General features: G+C 44.2%; 1 protein-coding gene across 1 annotated transcript in view; it reads right to left on the minus strand.

Annotated features, from left to right (window-relative positions):
* The window catches only part of LOC123745894 (uncharacterized), a 715,884-nt gene that overhangs the window by 120,857 nt on the left and 576,757 nt on the right, over positions 1 to 18,270 (minus strand). Inside the window, exons 6-7 of the mRNA XM_069317722.1 lie at positions 10,800 to 10,942; positions 4,291 to 4,435 (exon numbers count right to left, since the gene is read on the minus strand). Of these exons, the coding sequence (XP_069173823.1) occupies positions 4,291 to 4,435; positions 10,800 to 10,942 (288 nt within the window). The remainder of the gene's footprint in view (positions 1 to 4,290; positions 4,436 to 10,799; positions 10,943 to 18,270) is intronic.

An 18,270-nucleotide genomic window follows, 5' to 3' on the forward strand; every position in this document is an offset into this window, starting at 1 on the left:
GTGCTTGCCTCCAGGAACACCACAAGAGCCCGTGCTTGCCTCCAGGAACACCACAAGAGCCCGTGCTCGCCTCCAGAAACACCACAAGTGCCCGTGCTTGCCTCCAGGAACACCACAAGAGCCCGTGCTCGCCTCCAGGAACACCACAAGAGCCCGTGCTTGCCTCCAGGAACACCACAAGAGCCCGTGCTTGCCTCCAAGAACACCACAAGAGCCCGTGCTTGCCTCCAGGAACACCACAAGAGCCCGTACTTGCCTCCAGGAACACCACAAGAGCCCGTGCTTGCCTCCAGGAACACCACAAGAGCCCGTGCTTGCCTCCAGGAACACCACAAGAGCCCGTGTTTGCCTCCAGGAACACCACAAGAGCCCGTACTTGCCTCCAGGAACACCACAAGAGCCCGTGCTTGCCTCCAGGAACACCACAAGAGCCCGTGCTTGCCTCCAGGAACACCACAAGAGCCCGTGCTTGCCTCCAGGAACACCACAAGAGCCCGTGCTTGCCTCCAGGAACACCACAAGAGCCCGTACTTGCCTCCAGGAACACCACAAGAGCCCGTGCTTGCCTCCAGGAACACCACAAGAGCCCGTACTCGCCTCCAGGAACACCACAAGAGCCCGTGCTTGCCTCCAGGAACACCACAAGAGCCCGTGCTCGCCTCCAGGAACACCACAAGAGCCCGTACTTGCCTCCAGGAACACCACAAGAGCCCGTGCTTGCCTCCAGGAACACCACAAGAGCCCGTGCTCGCCTCCAGGAACACCACAAGAGCCCGTGCTTGCCTCCAGGAACACCACAAGAGCCCGTACTTGCCTCCAGGAACACCACAAGAGCCCGTGCTTGCCTCCAGGAACACCACAAGAGCCCGTGCTTGCCTCCAGGAACACCACAAGAGCCCGTGCTTGCCTCCAGGAACACCACAAGAGCCCGTGCTCTTCTAGACGAACATCCACGTAGAGCCTCAGCCAAGAAAATGTCTTTTCCACTTGGATCAGCAGGTGGCTTTCCAGGTCGTAGTTCCTCTCTATTTTCAGAGCAGCTCTCTGTGCTCTAAAAATGGATGGCAGAACAAAGCCCATTGGCGTTGGCAACACCCTCTGACGCCTCGTAGCTGAGGCTGCACAGAAACCATCAAGCAGGTCGCAGCCACCATGTTGATACCTAATCAGCTTGGTTTTGGGATCCTAAGCTGCGAAGCAGCAGCGCACGCAGCGCTAGCAAGCATTACCAGTTTCTAGGACTAGAAGGCTCTAGTTAAGCATGATTGTAAAAATGACTTCTGTTAAGTTAGAAGAGATGCGGTTCTTCGAGCCGTTCGTAGCCAATCCCCCCCCCCTCCCCCTCTAAATCTATTTATCCAATCGTGCTTCAGTGGTGACTCAAAACGTATCTTTGGGAACATGATATAGACATACGAAGCTATCAGAGAGGTCCTTGATTGACAAGAGAGCTAAATATCAGGTTCCTGGATGATGGCACTCTTGCCGGAACCCCAGATACCAGTATGGAGAATATGAGAAATATCCAGGAACAAGGAGCAACTGAAAGCCTCATTCTCAATGTATCCAGGTGTGAAATAGTCTCCCCCAACTCAGATATTATTGAGCCAGTAAATGCTGTTCTGCCAGACACTCGTATTATTGACCCAGCGACCTGAGCCCTCCTTGGTGCCCCTATTGGCTCGCCTGCAAGCCAGGAGGTCCTGCACGCAAAATTCACTGACCTCAGACGGAGCAGCAACAGATTGACAAAATTAATGCTTATGACGTTCGTCCTCACAAGATGCTTATCTCTAGAAAGTCTGACTTACCTTCTGAGGGGTACTCCATCACACAGCAGTGTGAGGGAGTCCTCTGATGCTGTCCTCTGTGGCAGCAAATATATGCAGCATCCTCATGTAATGAGACCTAATTCAATTACTCAGTTTAGGCAAAATTGTATATTAATTTTTTCATTGAAGATAATTATAATCTAAATTATTTATTCAAGTACTTCAAATATAAATAGTTGTCAACATAACCTGCTGACCTAACTTATATAAATTAACGTAACGTATATAAAACGTAACGTATATAAAATTATAATTCATACTTATAGTTATATATATTTCAGAAAATGCGCATTTTGCATTCACAGTACGTTAATATTCGTGATGAATGCATCCTTGTGGTCGGCCACATCTGTGATGGACGAAGACTAGGGATGGAGTGGAATACAAATAAATACAAGTAATTCTTAATAAATCCTTAGCCTAACAAAACCTAGTTGTTATGCAGTTGAAAAAGAACATAAGGATGAAGGTAACTTGAGAAGGCCTACTGGCCTATACGAGACAGCTCCTGTTTATAACCACCCAATAAGAACATAAGAAGAAGAACATAAGAATGAGTTTAAGAGAGTAAACACAACATATTTTATTCCATTATATCCTATATGGAATTATATTCCATATAGAAATGTTCTATAAAAGAAGAGGTTGAGAGACTAGTCACGCACCACCTAACCACCGCTGCTATACTCTTGTGAGCCTTGATGTCTTTGCTTCAGCTTACGTCTTGATGAGTCTTTCAGCTTGGTCTTGGTCTTGATGAGTCTTTCAGCTTGGTCTTGGTCTTGATGAGCTGTCAGCTTGGTCTTGGTCTTGATGAGCTGTCAGCTTGGTCTTGGTCTTGATGAGCTGTCAGCTTGGTCTTGGTCTTGATGAGCTGTCAGCTTGGTCTTGGTCTTGATGAGCTGTCAGCTTGGTCTTGGTCTTGATGAGCTGTCAGCTTGGTCTTGGTCTTGATGAGCTGTCAGCTTGGTCTTGGTCTTGATGAGTCTTTCAGCTTGGTCTTGGTCTTGATGAGCTGTCAGCTTGGTCTTGGTCTTGATGAGCTGTCAGCTTGGTCTTGGTCATGATGAGCTGTCAGCTTGGTCTTGGTCTTGATGAGCTGTCAGCTTGGTCTTGGTCTTGATGAGCTGTCAGCTTGGTCTTGGTCTTGATGAGCTGTCAGCTTGGTCTTGGTCTTGATGAGCTGTCAGCTTGGTCTTGGTCTTGATGAGCTGTCAGCTTGGTCTTGGTCTTGATGAGCTGTCAGCTTGGTCTTGGTCTTGATGAGCTGTCAGCTTGGTCTTGGTCTTGATGAGCTGTCAGCTTGGTCTTGGTCTTGATGAGCTGTCAGCTTGGTCTTGGTCTTGATGAGCTGTCAGCTTGGTCTTGGTCTTGATGAGCTGTCAGCTTGGTCTTGGTCTTGATGAGCTGTCAGCTTGGTCTTGGTCTTGATGAGCTGTCAGCTTGGTCTTGGTCTTGATGAGCTGTCAGCTTGGTCTTGGTCTTGATGAGCTGTCAGCTTGGTCTTGGTCTTGATGAGCTGTCAGCTTGGTCTTGGTCTTGATGAGCTGTCAGCTTGGTCTTGGTCTTGATGAGCTGTCAGCTTGGTCTTGGTCTTGATGAGCTGTCAGCTTGGTCTTGGTCTTGATGAGCTGTCAGCTTGGTCTTGGTCTTGATGAGCTGTCAGCTTGGTCTTGGTCTTGATGAGCTGTCAGCTTGGTCTTGGTCTTGATGAGCTGTCAGCTTGGTCTTGGTCTTGATGAGTCTTTCAGCTTGGTCTTGGTCTTGATGAGCTGTCAGCTTGGTCTTGGTCTTGATGAGCTGTCAGCTTGGTCTTGGTCTTGATGAGCTGTCAGCTTGGTCTTGGTCTTGATGAGCTGTCAGCTTGGTCTTGGTCTTGATGAGCTGTCAGCTTGGTCTTGGTCTTGATGAGCTGTCAGCTTGGTCTTGGTCTTGATGAGCTGTCAGCTTGGTCTTGGTCTTGATGAGCTGTCAGCTTGGTCTTGGTCTTGATGAGCTGTCAGCTTGGTCTTGGTCTTGATGAGCTGTCAGCTTGTTTTCTCGAAATTGCAAAATATAATAAATTCCCCCAACAATGTAAAACTCATAAGCACGATTTCTGAAGAAAAAACTAATTAATGCCTTAAATGCGAGTCCAAGAACTCTTCTTGAAATGAAGGTGGTTTAATTAACTACTTGACCATCTTCAAGACAATCAAACTGGTCTTGAAATCATTGGAGTGAGGAGAGTGTCTGCTTGATGAGCTCAAGAAAAAACTAATAAAAGGAAATAAAAATGGTTTGATAACCTTGAGATTTTCAACTAAATTATTCACGTTTGTTATCTAAATGCCCTTTACCTCCTGGCTGAACCCAATAGATGATTTATTTAATAGATGATTTATTTATTGTTGGAAAATCTTTGAGTAATTTTGGAAAAACTTTTCAACAACATTGGATGCCTTATGTTACAATATACCTTGATCTGATAGGGAGTCCGGGGCACTCTTCAAGCACTCGGGTTTGTTAAGCTTGTCTATTAATGAACTCTTATCAGATATAGATAAAGATTGTAAGTAAATACTACCAAGATGGGTCTTGCTACTTCTCAGTTTCTGATAGGCCTGTATACAAAAATTAATAATCCAGTCTTTTATAATAATAATAATAATAATAATAAATAATATAATTAAAAATATTTTCAGAATAAAGTATAATTTAGAAAATATTCCAAATTCTTATAATTCTTAGTTAAATTGATAAAGAACCAGATCTGAAGAGTTTAACATATTCTCGAACGACAAACATATATATGTATACGTATGTATATGTACATGTATGCATGAGTATGTGTACATATATATATATAACATTAATAATTTTGTAAATAGCGTCAAAAGATTGTTATTTGCTTAGCCAAACGAACTAGAGGGTTCAGTTCCTGAACCGATTATGTGCCTCTGTAACCCTTTACACCACCGTCCACGGGATGGGTATGGGGTGCATAATAAAGAAAGAAATTGAATTGAATGACAAACATTAAACCAAACTCTTTTCTTGAATGTTTGAATGGAAGAGTTTCTCATTCAATTTAGATTAAAACAAGGGAAATATACTCAGGCATTTCTAAGGGCGTTCCCAATGACTTGAGTAATGAGGTTATTGCATCGTCAAATACATTTAAAATCTCTGTCGGATTAACTAATTTAATTGTGCAAACTATTCATGACAACATATATTACTAAATATGGATATGTCTCAAAAGAAAATTGCAAGTTAATTTGAATTTTTGGGGGGATCCGTCAATTTAACAATTAGCATTTAGTTCTCATATTTTAACTACTATTTCCCAATTAGACCCAATTAACAATTGATTACATCACTAGACATCTATATTAAATTTATTACCGTGTTCAGGCTATCTACTCACACCGTAATATTTCTCAGTCTATCCACTCACACTGTAATACTTCTCAGTCTATCCACTCACACCGTAATACTTCTCAGTCTATCCACTCACACCGTAATACTTCTCAGTCTATCCACTCACACTGTAATACTTCTCAGTCTATCCACTCACACCGTAATACTTCTCAGTCTATCCACTCACACCGTAATACTTCTCAGTCTATCCACTCACACCGTAATACTTCTCAGTCTATCCACTCACACTGTAATACTTCTCAGTCTATCCACTCACACTGTAATACTTCTCAGTCTATCCACTCACACCGTAATACTTCTCAGTCTATCCACTCACACCGTAATATTTCTCAGTCTATCCACTCACACTGTAATACTTCTCAGTCTATCCACTCACACTGTAATACTTCTCAGTCTATCCACTCACACCGTAATACTTCTCAGTCTATCCACTCACACTGTAATACTTCTCAGTCTATCCACTCACACCGTAATACTTCTCAGTCTATCCACTCACACTGTAATACTTCTCAGTCTATCCACTCACACTGTAATACTTATCAGTCTATCCACTCACACCGTAATACTTCTCAGTCTATCCACTCACATCGCAATACTTCTCAGTCTATCCACCAATACCGCCCCCCTCAGTTTTTTCACTTACATATTAATACTTCTCCCAGTCTATCGCCTCTCACAGAATTATTTCTCGCAGTCTATCCACACACACATTAATACTTCTCACAGTCTGCCCACTCACATAGAAATACTTCCCCTAGTATACCCACTCACACAGAAATACTTCCCCTAGTATATCTACTCACACAGAAATACTTCCCCCTAGTATACCCACTCACACAGAAATACTTCCCCTAGTATATCTACTCACACAGAAATACTTCCCCCTAGTATACCCACTCACACAGAAATACTTCCCCTAGTATATCTACTCACACAGAAATACTTCCCCCTAGTATACCCACTCACACAGAAATACTTCCCCTAGTATATCTACTCACACAGAAATACTTCCCCCTAGTATACCCACTCACACAGAAATACTTCCCCCTAGTATACCCACTCACAGAGACATACTTCCCCTAGTATATCCACTCACACAGAATAGAGGTCTCGTCTCGTAGCCTGGTGGATAGCGCGCAGGACTCGTAATTCTGTGGCGCGGGTTCGATTCCCGCACGAGGCAGAAACAAATGGGCAAAGTTTCTTTCACCCTGAACGCCCCTGTTACCTAGCAGTAAATAGGTACCTGGGAGTTAGTCAGCTGTCACGGGCTGCTTCCTGGGGGTGGAGGCCTGGTCAAGGACCGGGCCGCGGGACACTAAAAGCCCCGAAATCAACTCAAGATAACCTCAAGATAACACAGAAATACTTCCCCTAGTATACCCACTCACACAGAAATACTTCGCCTAGTATATCTACTCACACAGAAATACTTCGCCTAGTATACCCACTCACACAGAAATACTTCGCCTAGTATATCTACTCACACAGAAATACTTCGCCTAGTATACCCACTCACACAAAAATAATTATCCCACATTATCCATTCACTCCTTTTTCAAGTATGTTTTCCCCCACAGTACCTACTTCTTTACTTTTTCAAGTAAAGAAGTAGATACTTTCCTCAAAGTACCTACTTCTGTAATGCTTCTCGCCTTTCATAATGATACTTCTCCCAGCCTGTCCCCCTTGCTTAATAATACTTATCCCAGCCTGTCCCCCTTGCTTAATAATACTTATCCCAGCCTGTCCCCCTTGCTTAATAATACTTATCCCAGCCTGTCCCCCTTGCTTAATAATACTTATCCCAGCCTGTCCCCCTTGCTTAATAATACGTATCCCAGCCTGTCCCCCTTGCTTAATAATACTTATCCCAGCCTGTCCACTCACATAATAATTTTTCTCACGGTTTATACCCAGTTACAATAATACTTCTCACAGTCTCTCCACTCAGTAATACTCTGTCCACTCAGTCTGTCTATTCTCACAGTAATAATCCTTTAGAATATCCACTAAAAGAGTAATACTTCTCGCAGTCTGTTCACTCAAACTACAATATTTCTAACTTTCCCTTCCTCTCACACATTAATACTTATCCCAGTCTTCCCCCTCCCCCCCCCTTTACGCTGTAATACTTGTTTCAGTCTGTTAATTACCACAGTAACACTTCTCTTGGTCTATTTCTATTCACTCAGCAATACTTGTATTATTTTGTCTCCTCATAGAATAATACTTCTCCAAGCCGATTAATTTTCAGTTATACTCCTCACAATCTATCTCCTCATATTAATAATTTTCCAATTCCGACCAGTTACATTGTAATACTTCTCCTTGTATGTCCCTTACCATATTAATACTTCTTCCAGTTTGTCCAGTCACAAAGTAATACTTCTCAGTGTGTTCCAGCATATGGTAATACTTATCGACATCTGTCTGCTTACAGTGTAATACCCAGCTGTCCTCCTCTCACAGTAATACTGCTCGAGTCTGTCAGTTAACACCGTTATATTACTCCCAGTCTGTCCTATCACCCAGTAATACTTCTCCCAATATGTTCACCTACAGAGTAATAGGTCATCAAGTACCTTACATAGTACCTTATAGTACATAGTACATAGTAATTAGTACATAGTAATTAGTACCTTACATAGCTTCTGCTCTCATAAATGAATACCTCACACAGCCTGTACTCTCATATCCAGGAAACTCTGACTATTCACCTCGGCCGGCTGCCTCAGACACTGAATTATATTCGCGTATTAAACGTAGAGAAACTAGTTAGATGGTCACATTAACCGCCAGAGTTCCCGCGAACCTCAGCTTGGTCTTCGTCAGCTGCATAACCTTCACAGACGTTTATTTCGTTTAACTTTATGAGACCTGACTTGAGTTTTGTTACTTTCTTCAGCTGAATTATCTCCCATTAACTTTATTTCGTTTAAGTTTACGAGATCTTACTGGAAAATCTTTCAATTTAATTTTGTATACTGTATGCAAATGGGCTTAACTTGTCGGGGGGACCTTTGTAGAGTTTAACTGAGGCTTTCAGCTGGTTCTCTTGGGCCCCGGTCTTTTGTGCAGGTTCAAGGCTCTAAGTAATTTTTGAGGTTCGTGATTCAATCTGGGCCATTGTAAATGTCTTCATTATTCTTGGATACATTAACTGTCTCTCTGTCTCTCTGTCTCTCTCTCTCTCTCTCTCTCTCTCTCTCTCCCCCATCATATATTGGATCCAATTACCCACCGTCCTGCCTTCCGCTGCCCAGATCTCTTTCATGCCCAGCTTCCCTCATGCGTATTAAAGGGACGCTCTCTTCCTCCCCCCTTCTCTTACCCTTCTCTTTCATCTTCCCCCTCGGTAGGAGCCCGCCCGGCATAATGCATGACCCTCCTGACTGTTGCTATACCTGTTGTGCACGATACTGCCCGTGAACGTGATGAACGTGATCTATTCTATGTACATGATGTATATGGAAATATATATCATATTCTTCATGTTCGTGGGAGTGTACACATGGAAGATCAGAAACGTTCGTGGGAGTGTACACATGCAAGATCAGAAACGTTCGTGGGAGTGTACACATGGAAGATCAGAAACGTTCGTGGGAGTGTACACATGGAAGATCAGAAACGTTCGTGGGAGTGTACACATGGAAGATCAGAAACGTTCGTGGGAGTGTACACATGGAAGATCAGAAACGTTCGTGGGAGTGTACACATGGAAGATCAGAAACGTTCGTGGGAGTGTACACATGGAAGATCAGAAACGTTCGTGGGAGTGTACACATGGAAGATCAGAAACGTTCGTGGGAGTGTACACATGGAAGATCAGAAACGTTCGTGGGAGTGTACACATGGAAGATCAGAAACGTTCGTGGGAGTGTACACATGGAAGATCAGAAACGTTCGTGGGAGTGTACACATGGAAGATCAGAAACGTTCGTGGGAGTGTACACATGGAAGATCAGAAACGTTCGTGGGAGTGTACACATGGAAGATCAGAAACGTTCGTGGGAGTGTACACATGGAAGATCAGAAACGTTCGTGGGAGTGTACACATGGAAGATCAGAAACGTTCGTGGGAGTGTACACATGGAAGATCAGAAACGTTCGTGGGAGTGTACACATGGAAGATCAGAAACGTTCGTGGGAGTGTACACATGGAAGATCAGAAACGTTCGTGGGAGTGTACACATGGAAGATCAGAAACGTTCGTGGGAGTGTACACATGGAAGATCAGAAACGTTCGTGGGAATGTACACATGGAAGATCAGAAACGTTCGTGGGAGTGTACACATGGAAGATCAGAAACGTTCGTGGGAGTGTACACATGGAAGATCAGAAACGTTCGTGGGAGTGTACACATGGAAGACTAATAACGTACATGTGTACTACTAATACGAACAACGTACATGAATTTGTAGAAGTAAATAATGTACATGACTGTGTACATATTAGAAAGACAATTACGTACATGTATGTGCAAACTAGGTGGAATAATTACGTACATGAGAGTATACACAATGATCATCAATAACGTACATTGATGATTACGTGACAGTGTGTACACTAGGAACACAAAATAACGTACATGGTTGTGTACACCATGAACACCAAGGAACATAAACTGGTGTACATGTGTGTGTACAACATAAACAGGTGTACATGTGTGTGTACAACATAAACAGGTGTACATGTGTGTGTGTGTACAATATTCACAGTTGTACATGTGTGTGTACAACATACCCAAGTGTACATATGTGTGTGCACAACATACCCAAGTGTACATATGTGTGTGTACAACATACCCAAGTGTACATGTGTGTGTGTACAACATACCCAGGTGTACATGTGCGTGTACAACATACCCAAGTGCACATATGTGTGTGTACAACATACTCAGGTGTACATGTGCGTGTGTGTACCACATACCCAGGTGTACATGTGGGTGTACAACATACCCAGGTGTACATGTGTGTGTACAACATACTCAGGTGTACATGTGCGTGTGTGTACCACATACCCAGATGTACATGTGCGTGTACAACATACCTAGATGTACATGTGTGTGTACAATATACACCCAGGTGTACATGTGTGTGTACAACATACCCAGGTGTACATATGTGTGTGTACAACATACCCAGGTGTACATGTGTGTGTACAACATACCCAGATGTACATGTGTGTGTATAACATACCCAGGTGTACATGTGGGTGTACAACATACCCAGATGTACATGTGTGTGTACAACATACACCCAGGTGTACATGTGTGTGTACAACATACCCAGGTGTACATATGTGTGTGTACAACATACCCAGGTATACATGTGGGTGTACAACATACCCAGGTGTACATGTGGGTATACAACATACCCAGATGTACATGTGCGTGTACAACATACCCAGATGTACATGTGTATGTACAACATACACCCAGGTGTACATGTGTGTGTACAACATACCCAGGTGTACATATGTGTGTGTACAACATACCCAGGTGTACATGTGTGTGTACAACAGGTGCACATATCAACTCACGTTCAGTAGCCAGGTGATATTGTAGACAGGTGGGTCAGCCGTGACGTCACAGAGGAAGGTAAGGCTCTCTCCCTCCTCCACGTCACGCCCACCGCCCACACCCGCACGCCCACCCTCCGCCCGCAGCCTCGACTCCGGCACATCTGCTGGGCACAGGTGTAACACGTGTTAGTGGGACACATGGGGCGTAGTTGCTAGTGGGACACATGGGGCGTAGTTGTTAGTGGGACACATGGGGCGTAGTTGCTAGTGGGACACATGGGGCGTAGTTGTTAGTGGGACACATGGGCGTAGTTGATAGTGGGACACATGGGGCGTAGTTGTTAGTGGGACACATGGGCGTAGTTGTTAGTGGGACACATGGGCGTAGTTGTTAGTGGGACACATGGGGCGTAGTCGTTAGTGGGACACATGGGGCGTAGTTGTCAGTGGGACACATGGGGCGTAGTTGCTAGTGGGACACATGGGGTGTAGTTGCTAGTGGGACACATGGGCGTAGTTGTTAGTGGGACACATGGGCGTAGTTGTTAGTGGGACACATGGGCGTAGTTGTTAGCTGGACACATGGGGCGTAGTCGTTAGTGGGACACATGGGGCGTAGTTGTTAGTGGGACACATGGGGCGTAGTTGTTAGTGGGACACATGGGGCGTAGTCGTTAGTGGGACACATGGGGCGTAGTTGTTAGTGGGACACATGGGGCGTAGTTGTTAGTGGGACACATGGGGCGTAGTTGCTAGTGGGACACATGGGGCGTAGTTGTTAGTGGGACACATGGGCGTAGTTGATAGTGGGACACATGGGGCGTAGTTGTTAGTGGGACACATGGGCGTAGTTGTTAGTGGGACACATGGGCGTAGTTGTTAGTGGGACACATGGGGCGTAGTCGTTAGTGGGACACATGGGGCGTAGTTGTCAGTGGGACACATGGGGCGTAGTTGTTAGTGGGACACATGGGGCGTAGTTGCTAGTGGGACACATGGGCGTAGTTGTTAGTGGGACACATGGGCGTAGTTGTTAGTGGGACACATGGGCGTAGTTGTTAGTGGGACACATGGGCGTAGTTGTTAGTGGGACACATGGGGCGTAGTCGTTAGTGGGACACATGGGGCGTAGTTGTCAGTGGGACACATGGGGCGTAGTTGTTAGTGGGACACATGGGGCGTAGTTGCTAGTGGGACACATGGGCGTAGTTGTTAGTGGGACACATGGGCGTAGTTGTTAGTGGGACACATGGGCGTAGTTGTTAGTGGGACACATGGGCGTAGTTGTTAGCTGGACACATGGGGCATAGTCGTTAGTGGGACACATGGGGCGTAGTTGTTAGTGGGACACATGGGGCGTAGTTGTTAGTGGGACACATGGGGCGTAGTCGTTAGTGGGACACATGGGGCGTAGTTGTTAGTGGGACACATGGGGCGTAGTTGTTAGTGGGACACATGGGCGTAGTTGTTAGTGGGACACATGGGGCGTAGTCGTTAGTGGGACACATGGGGCGTAGTGTTAGTGGGACACATGGGGCGTAGTTGTTAGTGGGACACATGGGGCGTAGTTGTTAGTGGGACACATGGGGCGTAGTTGTTAGTGGGACACATGGGGCGTAGTTGTTAGTGGGACACATGGGCGTAGTTGTTAGTGGGACACATGGGCGTAGTTGTTAGTGGGACACATGGGGCGTAGTTGTTAGTGGGACACATGGGGCGTAGCTGTTAGTGGGACACATGGGGCGTAGCTGTTAGTGGGACACATGGGCGTAGTTGTTAGTGGGACACATGGGGCGTAGCTGTTAGTGGGACACATGGGCGTAGTTGTTAGTGGGACACATGGGGCGTAGCTGTTAGTGGGACACATGGGCGTAGTTGTTAGTGGGACACATGGGGCGTAGCTGTTAGTGGGACACATGGGCGTAGTTGTTAGTGGGACACATGGGGCGTAGCTGTTAGTGGGACACATGGGCGTAGTTGTTAGTGGGACACATGGGGCGTAGCTGTTAGTGGGACACATGGGCGTAGTTGTTAGTGGGACACATGGGGCGTAGCTGTTAGTGGGACACATGGGCGTAGTTGTTAGTGGGACACATGGGGCGTAGCTGTTAGTGGGACACATGAGCGTAGTTGTTAGTGGGACACATGGGGCGTAGCTGTTAGTGGGACACATGGGCGTAGTTGTTAGTGGGACACATAGGCTTATGCAGATGTTAATACACATTAGGATGCTTTAGGTGTTAGGATATGAAGGAATATATATGTTGATGGATACATAGTACGGCCATTTGAAGGATACATATTGCTGAATCAAACATGCAACATATGTATTTATTTGTAGAATACAGAGCACCACTATATCGCGCTTCATAAAACATGTGTTATGGAGTGCATATCGCAGGTGTTCTGGGATACAGGTGTCCAGACACACACACTGCTAATCAGGAAACACACACCCAGTATAACATTCATATACATTATAAATGATTATAGTTACAAGTACATTATTGATTACATTACTTCAGTTTTGATAGCTACAGCAGCCTTCACATTAGCTACAGCAGCCTTCACATTAGCTACAGCAGCCTTCACATTAGCTACAGCAGCCTTCACATTAGCTACAGCAGCCTTCACATTAGCTACAGCAGCCTTCACATTAGCTACAGCAGCCTTCACATTAGCTACAGCAGCCTTCACATTAGCTACAGCAGCCTTCACATTAGCTACAGCAGCCTTCACATTAGCTACAGCAGCCTTCACATTAGCTACAGCAGCCTTCACATTAATGTGAACGCAGCGTCAGGGTAACGAGGGAGACAAATAGTTAAACAACAGCACAGAAGATAAGGGAACGTAATATGAACATACAAGAACGTAAGATGGTCATAAGAGAAGATAAGATGATGATAAGAGAAGGCAAGAGAACATATACCCACCGAACTCACTCATGTATATGACTAACCTAACCTGATTCTTGCTTTCAGTATATTTATCTATAAGACAGAATGTCTGTCTGTCTGTTTGTCTCACTGTCTGTCTGTCCAAAGTTGGAGGCCAGACGCTTGGGTCTAGCCTTCCCCAAATTAGCAGGGGGAATGGTCAGGGGGACGGGATAAACATAGGCTTGTCAGGATCGTCAGAATTCAAAAGGGTCACATTCAGACCACCACGATAATTTTAAACTCTGCCCGCCGGCTACTCTGCAACATATTATGAAAACAAACAATTCCAAATTGTTTTTTGTCTTATATTGTGTATTTTATATTGTTGTGTATTAGTACACAACATTATTCAGTGCTTTTAACATAAATTAACATAAAATCAACATAAAATTATGTTAATGTTATGTTAACATAACATGTTAACATTTCATGTTATGTTAATTATGTTAATAAAATAAAATTAACATAAATTTCCTGTTATCCATACTTTGCCCGTAGTGGCATAAAACAGACACTCCCGCCACACCTTCAAATGTTTCTCAAGCCACGCACGTGTCTCAGAGTAAAGGAGCAACAATACTATTTAGTTTGTGGTTCACACCGCTAAGCTTCTGCTACTGGCGACCACCCACACAAGACAATTTTATTTTATATAAGAGAGAGACAGACAGAGATTGAGACAAAGAGATAGACATAATCACAGACAGACAGACAGACAGACAGACAGACAGACAGACAGTCATAAACAAAGACTAAAACAGAGAAACATAGACAGAGATACTCAGAAACACAGAGACAAACAAAAAGAGAGAGACAGACTAGATAGATGGATGGATATATATATAGATGGATATTTAGATGGATGGATATATAGATGGATGGATATTTAGATGGATGGATATATAGATGGATGGATAGATAAATAAATATATTAATAGATGAATAAATAAGTTGATAGATGGATAGATGAACAGATAGATTGATGGATGAACAAATAGATGGATAAATGGATAGATAGATGGATAAATGGATAGATAGATGGATAAATGGATAGATAGATGGATAAATGGATAGATAGATGGATAAATGAATAGATAGATGAATAAACAGTGTGAGTGGTGTGGAATTGACATTGGCTTGCGTGTGCAAAGCGTTGTGCATGATAAGAGCAATGGATTGGATTCCTCGTCTCGGGCACTCAGGAGCACAGTTCTTTAAATGCTGTTGCAGGCAGGTAGGATGACTGTGGCTGCTGTCATGGGTTAGGGCACCACGTGACCAGGTCAGTGATGCTACTCCATCATCTGAACACATGTGTTCAAGATTGAGGCAGAAGAACTTTAATACTTCCCTTTGCTCTAATGTGACGACCTCCTGGAATTTCTTAATGAGTTCCTCGCACACTTCCTTGTCATTTGTAGTGAGTGCAGAGGTGCAATGGAGAGAGAGAGGTGTGAACTCGTTTATCTCTCTCCTGGGGACCTCCTGTGACCTGGGGCAAGAGGTCAGGTCACCCTGATTGTATTCTCTCAGTGCAGACTAGTGTATTGCATTTTCTAAGGGCAGACTAGTGTATATATATATATACATATATATATATATATATATATATATATATATATATATATATATATATATATATATATATATATATATATATGTGTGTGTGTGTATGTGTGTGTGTAACTAAAAACTTCACACCCCAGCAGGATTCGAACCCAGACAGCCAGCAGCACTATGCACCTTGGCGTACCTGGTTCCTTAACCACTCGACCACCGTGACTGTACAAAAGACATTGGTAGCCGAGGCTATATCCCCAACAACCTGATTGCACTTGGTAGTAAGCTTGGGCAAAGATATTTCATCGAATCACCTCACTTTGTCGGGCCACGTGAGCAACACAAATATGAACGAGCTTGAATGGTCACCAAGCCAATATGCAACTGAAAACTCCACACCCCAGAAGGATTGGAACCCAGACAGCCACGTGCTTTTGGGTCATTGGGGATATAGCCTCGGCTACCAATGACTTTTGTGCAGTCACGGTGGTCGAGTGGTTAAGGAACCAGGTATACTATGGAGCATAGTGCTCCTGGCTGTCTGAGTTCGAAACCTTCTGGGGGGTGGAGTTTTCAGTTGCATATTGGCTTGGGGACCATTCAAACTCGTTTGCATATATATGTGTGTGTGTGTGTGTTCACTCATCTATTTATCTATTTGTACTAACCAATTTTTGCTTGCAGGATCGAGCATTGACTCTTAGATCCCACCTTTCATCGGTTGTTTACAGCAATGACTCCTGTCCCATTTCCCTATCATATCTAGTTTTAAAATTATGAATAGAATTTGCTTCCACAACCTGTTCCTTAAATGCATTCCATTTTTCCACTACTCTCACGCTAAAAGAATACTTCCTAACATCTCTGTGACTCATCTGAGTTTCCAGCTTCCACCCATGTCCCCTCGTTCTGTTAGTATTCCGTGAACAGTTCGTCTATTTCCACTGTCAATTCCCCTGAGTATTTTATGCGTTCCTATCTTATCCCCTCTCTCCCTTCTTTTTTCTAGTGTCGTAAGGTTCAGTTCCTTCAGGCGCTCTTCATACCCCATCCCTCGTAACTCTGGGACAAGCCTCGTTGCAAACTTCGGAACCTTTTCCAGTTTTCTTATGTTTCTTCATGACGGCGCAGCGTACTCTAAGACTGGTTTCACCTAGGCAGTGTAAAGTGCCCTAAAAGCCTCCTCACTTAGGTTTCTGAATGAAGTTCTAACCTTCCCCAGTGTAGAGTACGCTGCTGTCGTTATCCTATTTATATATGCCTCATGAGTTAGATTAAGTGTTACGTCCACGCCCAGGTCTCTTTCTCGCGTCGTCACAGGTAGGCAGTTCCCCTTCATTGTGTACTGTCCCTTTGGTCTCCTGTCACCTAGTCCCATTTCCATAACTTTACATTTGCTCGTGTTGAACTCCAGTAGCCATTTTTCTGACCATCTCTGCAACCTGTTCAAGTCCTCTTGGAGGATCCTACAATCCTCATCTGTCACAACTCTTCTCATTAATTTTGTGTCATCCGCAAACATTCGCGTCATCCAAGGAACATTCGCGTACCTCAAGGATCGTGTCATCCGCGATCCTTGAGGTACTCCACTCGTTACTGTTCACCAAGTCCGACTTCTCGCCTCTTACCATTACCCTCTGGCTCCTTCCTGGTAGGTAGTTCCTCACCCATGCTAGGGCCTTTCTTCTTACTCCCACCTGCCTCTCAAGTTTGTATAGCAGTCTCATGTGCGGTACTGTATCAAAGGCCTTCTGGCAGTCAAGAAATATGCAGTCTGCCTCAGCCTTCTCTGTCCTGCCTTATCCTTGTTATTTTAAAATAGAATTCCAAAAGGTTTGTTAGGCATGATTTCCCTGTCCAGAACCCATGTTGGTGCATGTTTACAAACCCAATGCTCTCCAGGTGTGCAACAAGTCTTAGCCTAATTATTCTTTTAGGTATTTTGCAGGGGATGCTTGTCAGTGATACGGGTCTGTAGTTAAGTGCCTCTTCCGTATCTCCTTTCTTGAAAATCGGTACGACATTTGCCTTCTTCCAGCAACTGGGCAATTCTCCTAAAATAAGTGATTCATTAAAGATCATTGCCAGAGGCACGCTAAGGGCCTACGCTGCCTCTTTTAGTATCTACGGTGATACTTTGTCTGGTCTAACCGCTTTAGTTACATCCAGTGTTGTCAACTGTTTCATTACCTCCCCTGCTGTCACCTCTATATCTGATAGTCTTTCATCTAGGGTAATCTCTTCTAACAATGGGAGCTGCTCAGATTCGGTTGTGAACACTCCATGGAAACTTGCATTCAGTACCTCGCAGATTTCCTTGGCACTTTCTGTATGTGCCCCTTCTGTTTTCCTCAGTTTTGACACTTGGTCATTTACCGACATCTTCCGTCTTATATGGCTATGTAGTAATTTAGGTTGGGGTTTTTCGCCTTGATTGCAATATTATTCTCGTAATTTCTTTCCGATACTCGTCTTATGCTAACGTAATCGTTCCTAGCTCTGTTACATTTAATCCTGTTCTCCTCTGTCCTTCCTCCACTCCCTCCTGCTTCTCACTTTTGCTTCCTAACACTGTCTATTAAACCATGGGTTATTATATTCCCTCCTGCTCTTTTCCTCTACTGTTGGATTAAATCTTACTTCAGCCTCCTTGCATTTCCATATGACTTGGTTCATCATATCTTGCACTGTTTTTCCTCTCATTTCCTCCTCTCACAGCACTTCTCCCAGGTAGTCCCTTATCCGTCTGTAGTCTCCTTTCCTGTAGTCAACTCTCCTTTCCCAGACCTCTTGTCCTTTGGTCACATCTTTGAGTTCCATCATGTAGTCAAAGACTTGGGCACAATGGTCACTGGCTCCAGGTGGTATTTCATGATCCAAATTCTCGATGTCTTCTACATTCTGGGTGAAAATTAGGTCTAATAGGCTCGGTGTATCCCCTCCTCTTTCCTTTGTGTCTTACTTCACATGTTGTGTTAGGAAATTCC

Source organism: Procambarus clarkii, chromosome 88, assembly GCF_040958095.1.
Source record: "Procambarus clarkii isolate CNS0578487 chromosome 88, FALCON_Pclarkii_2.0, whole genome shotgun sequence".
Lineage (NCBI taxonomy): Eukaryota > Metazoa > Arthropoda > Malacostraca > Decapoda > Cambaridae > Procambarus > Procambarus clarkii.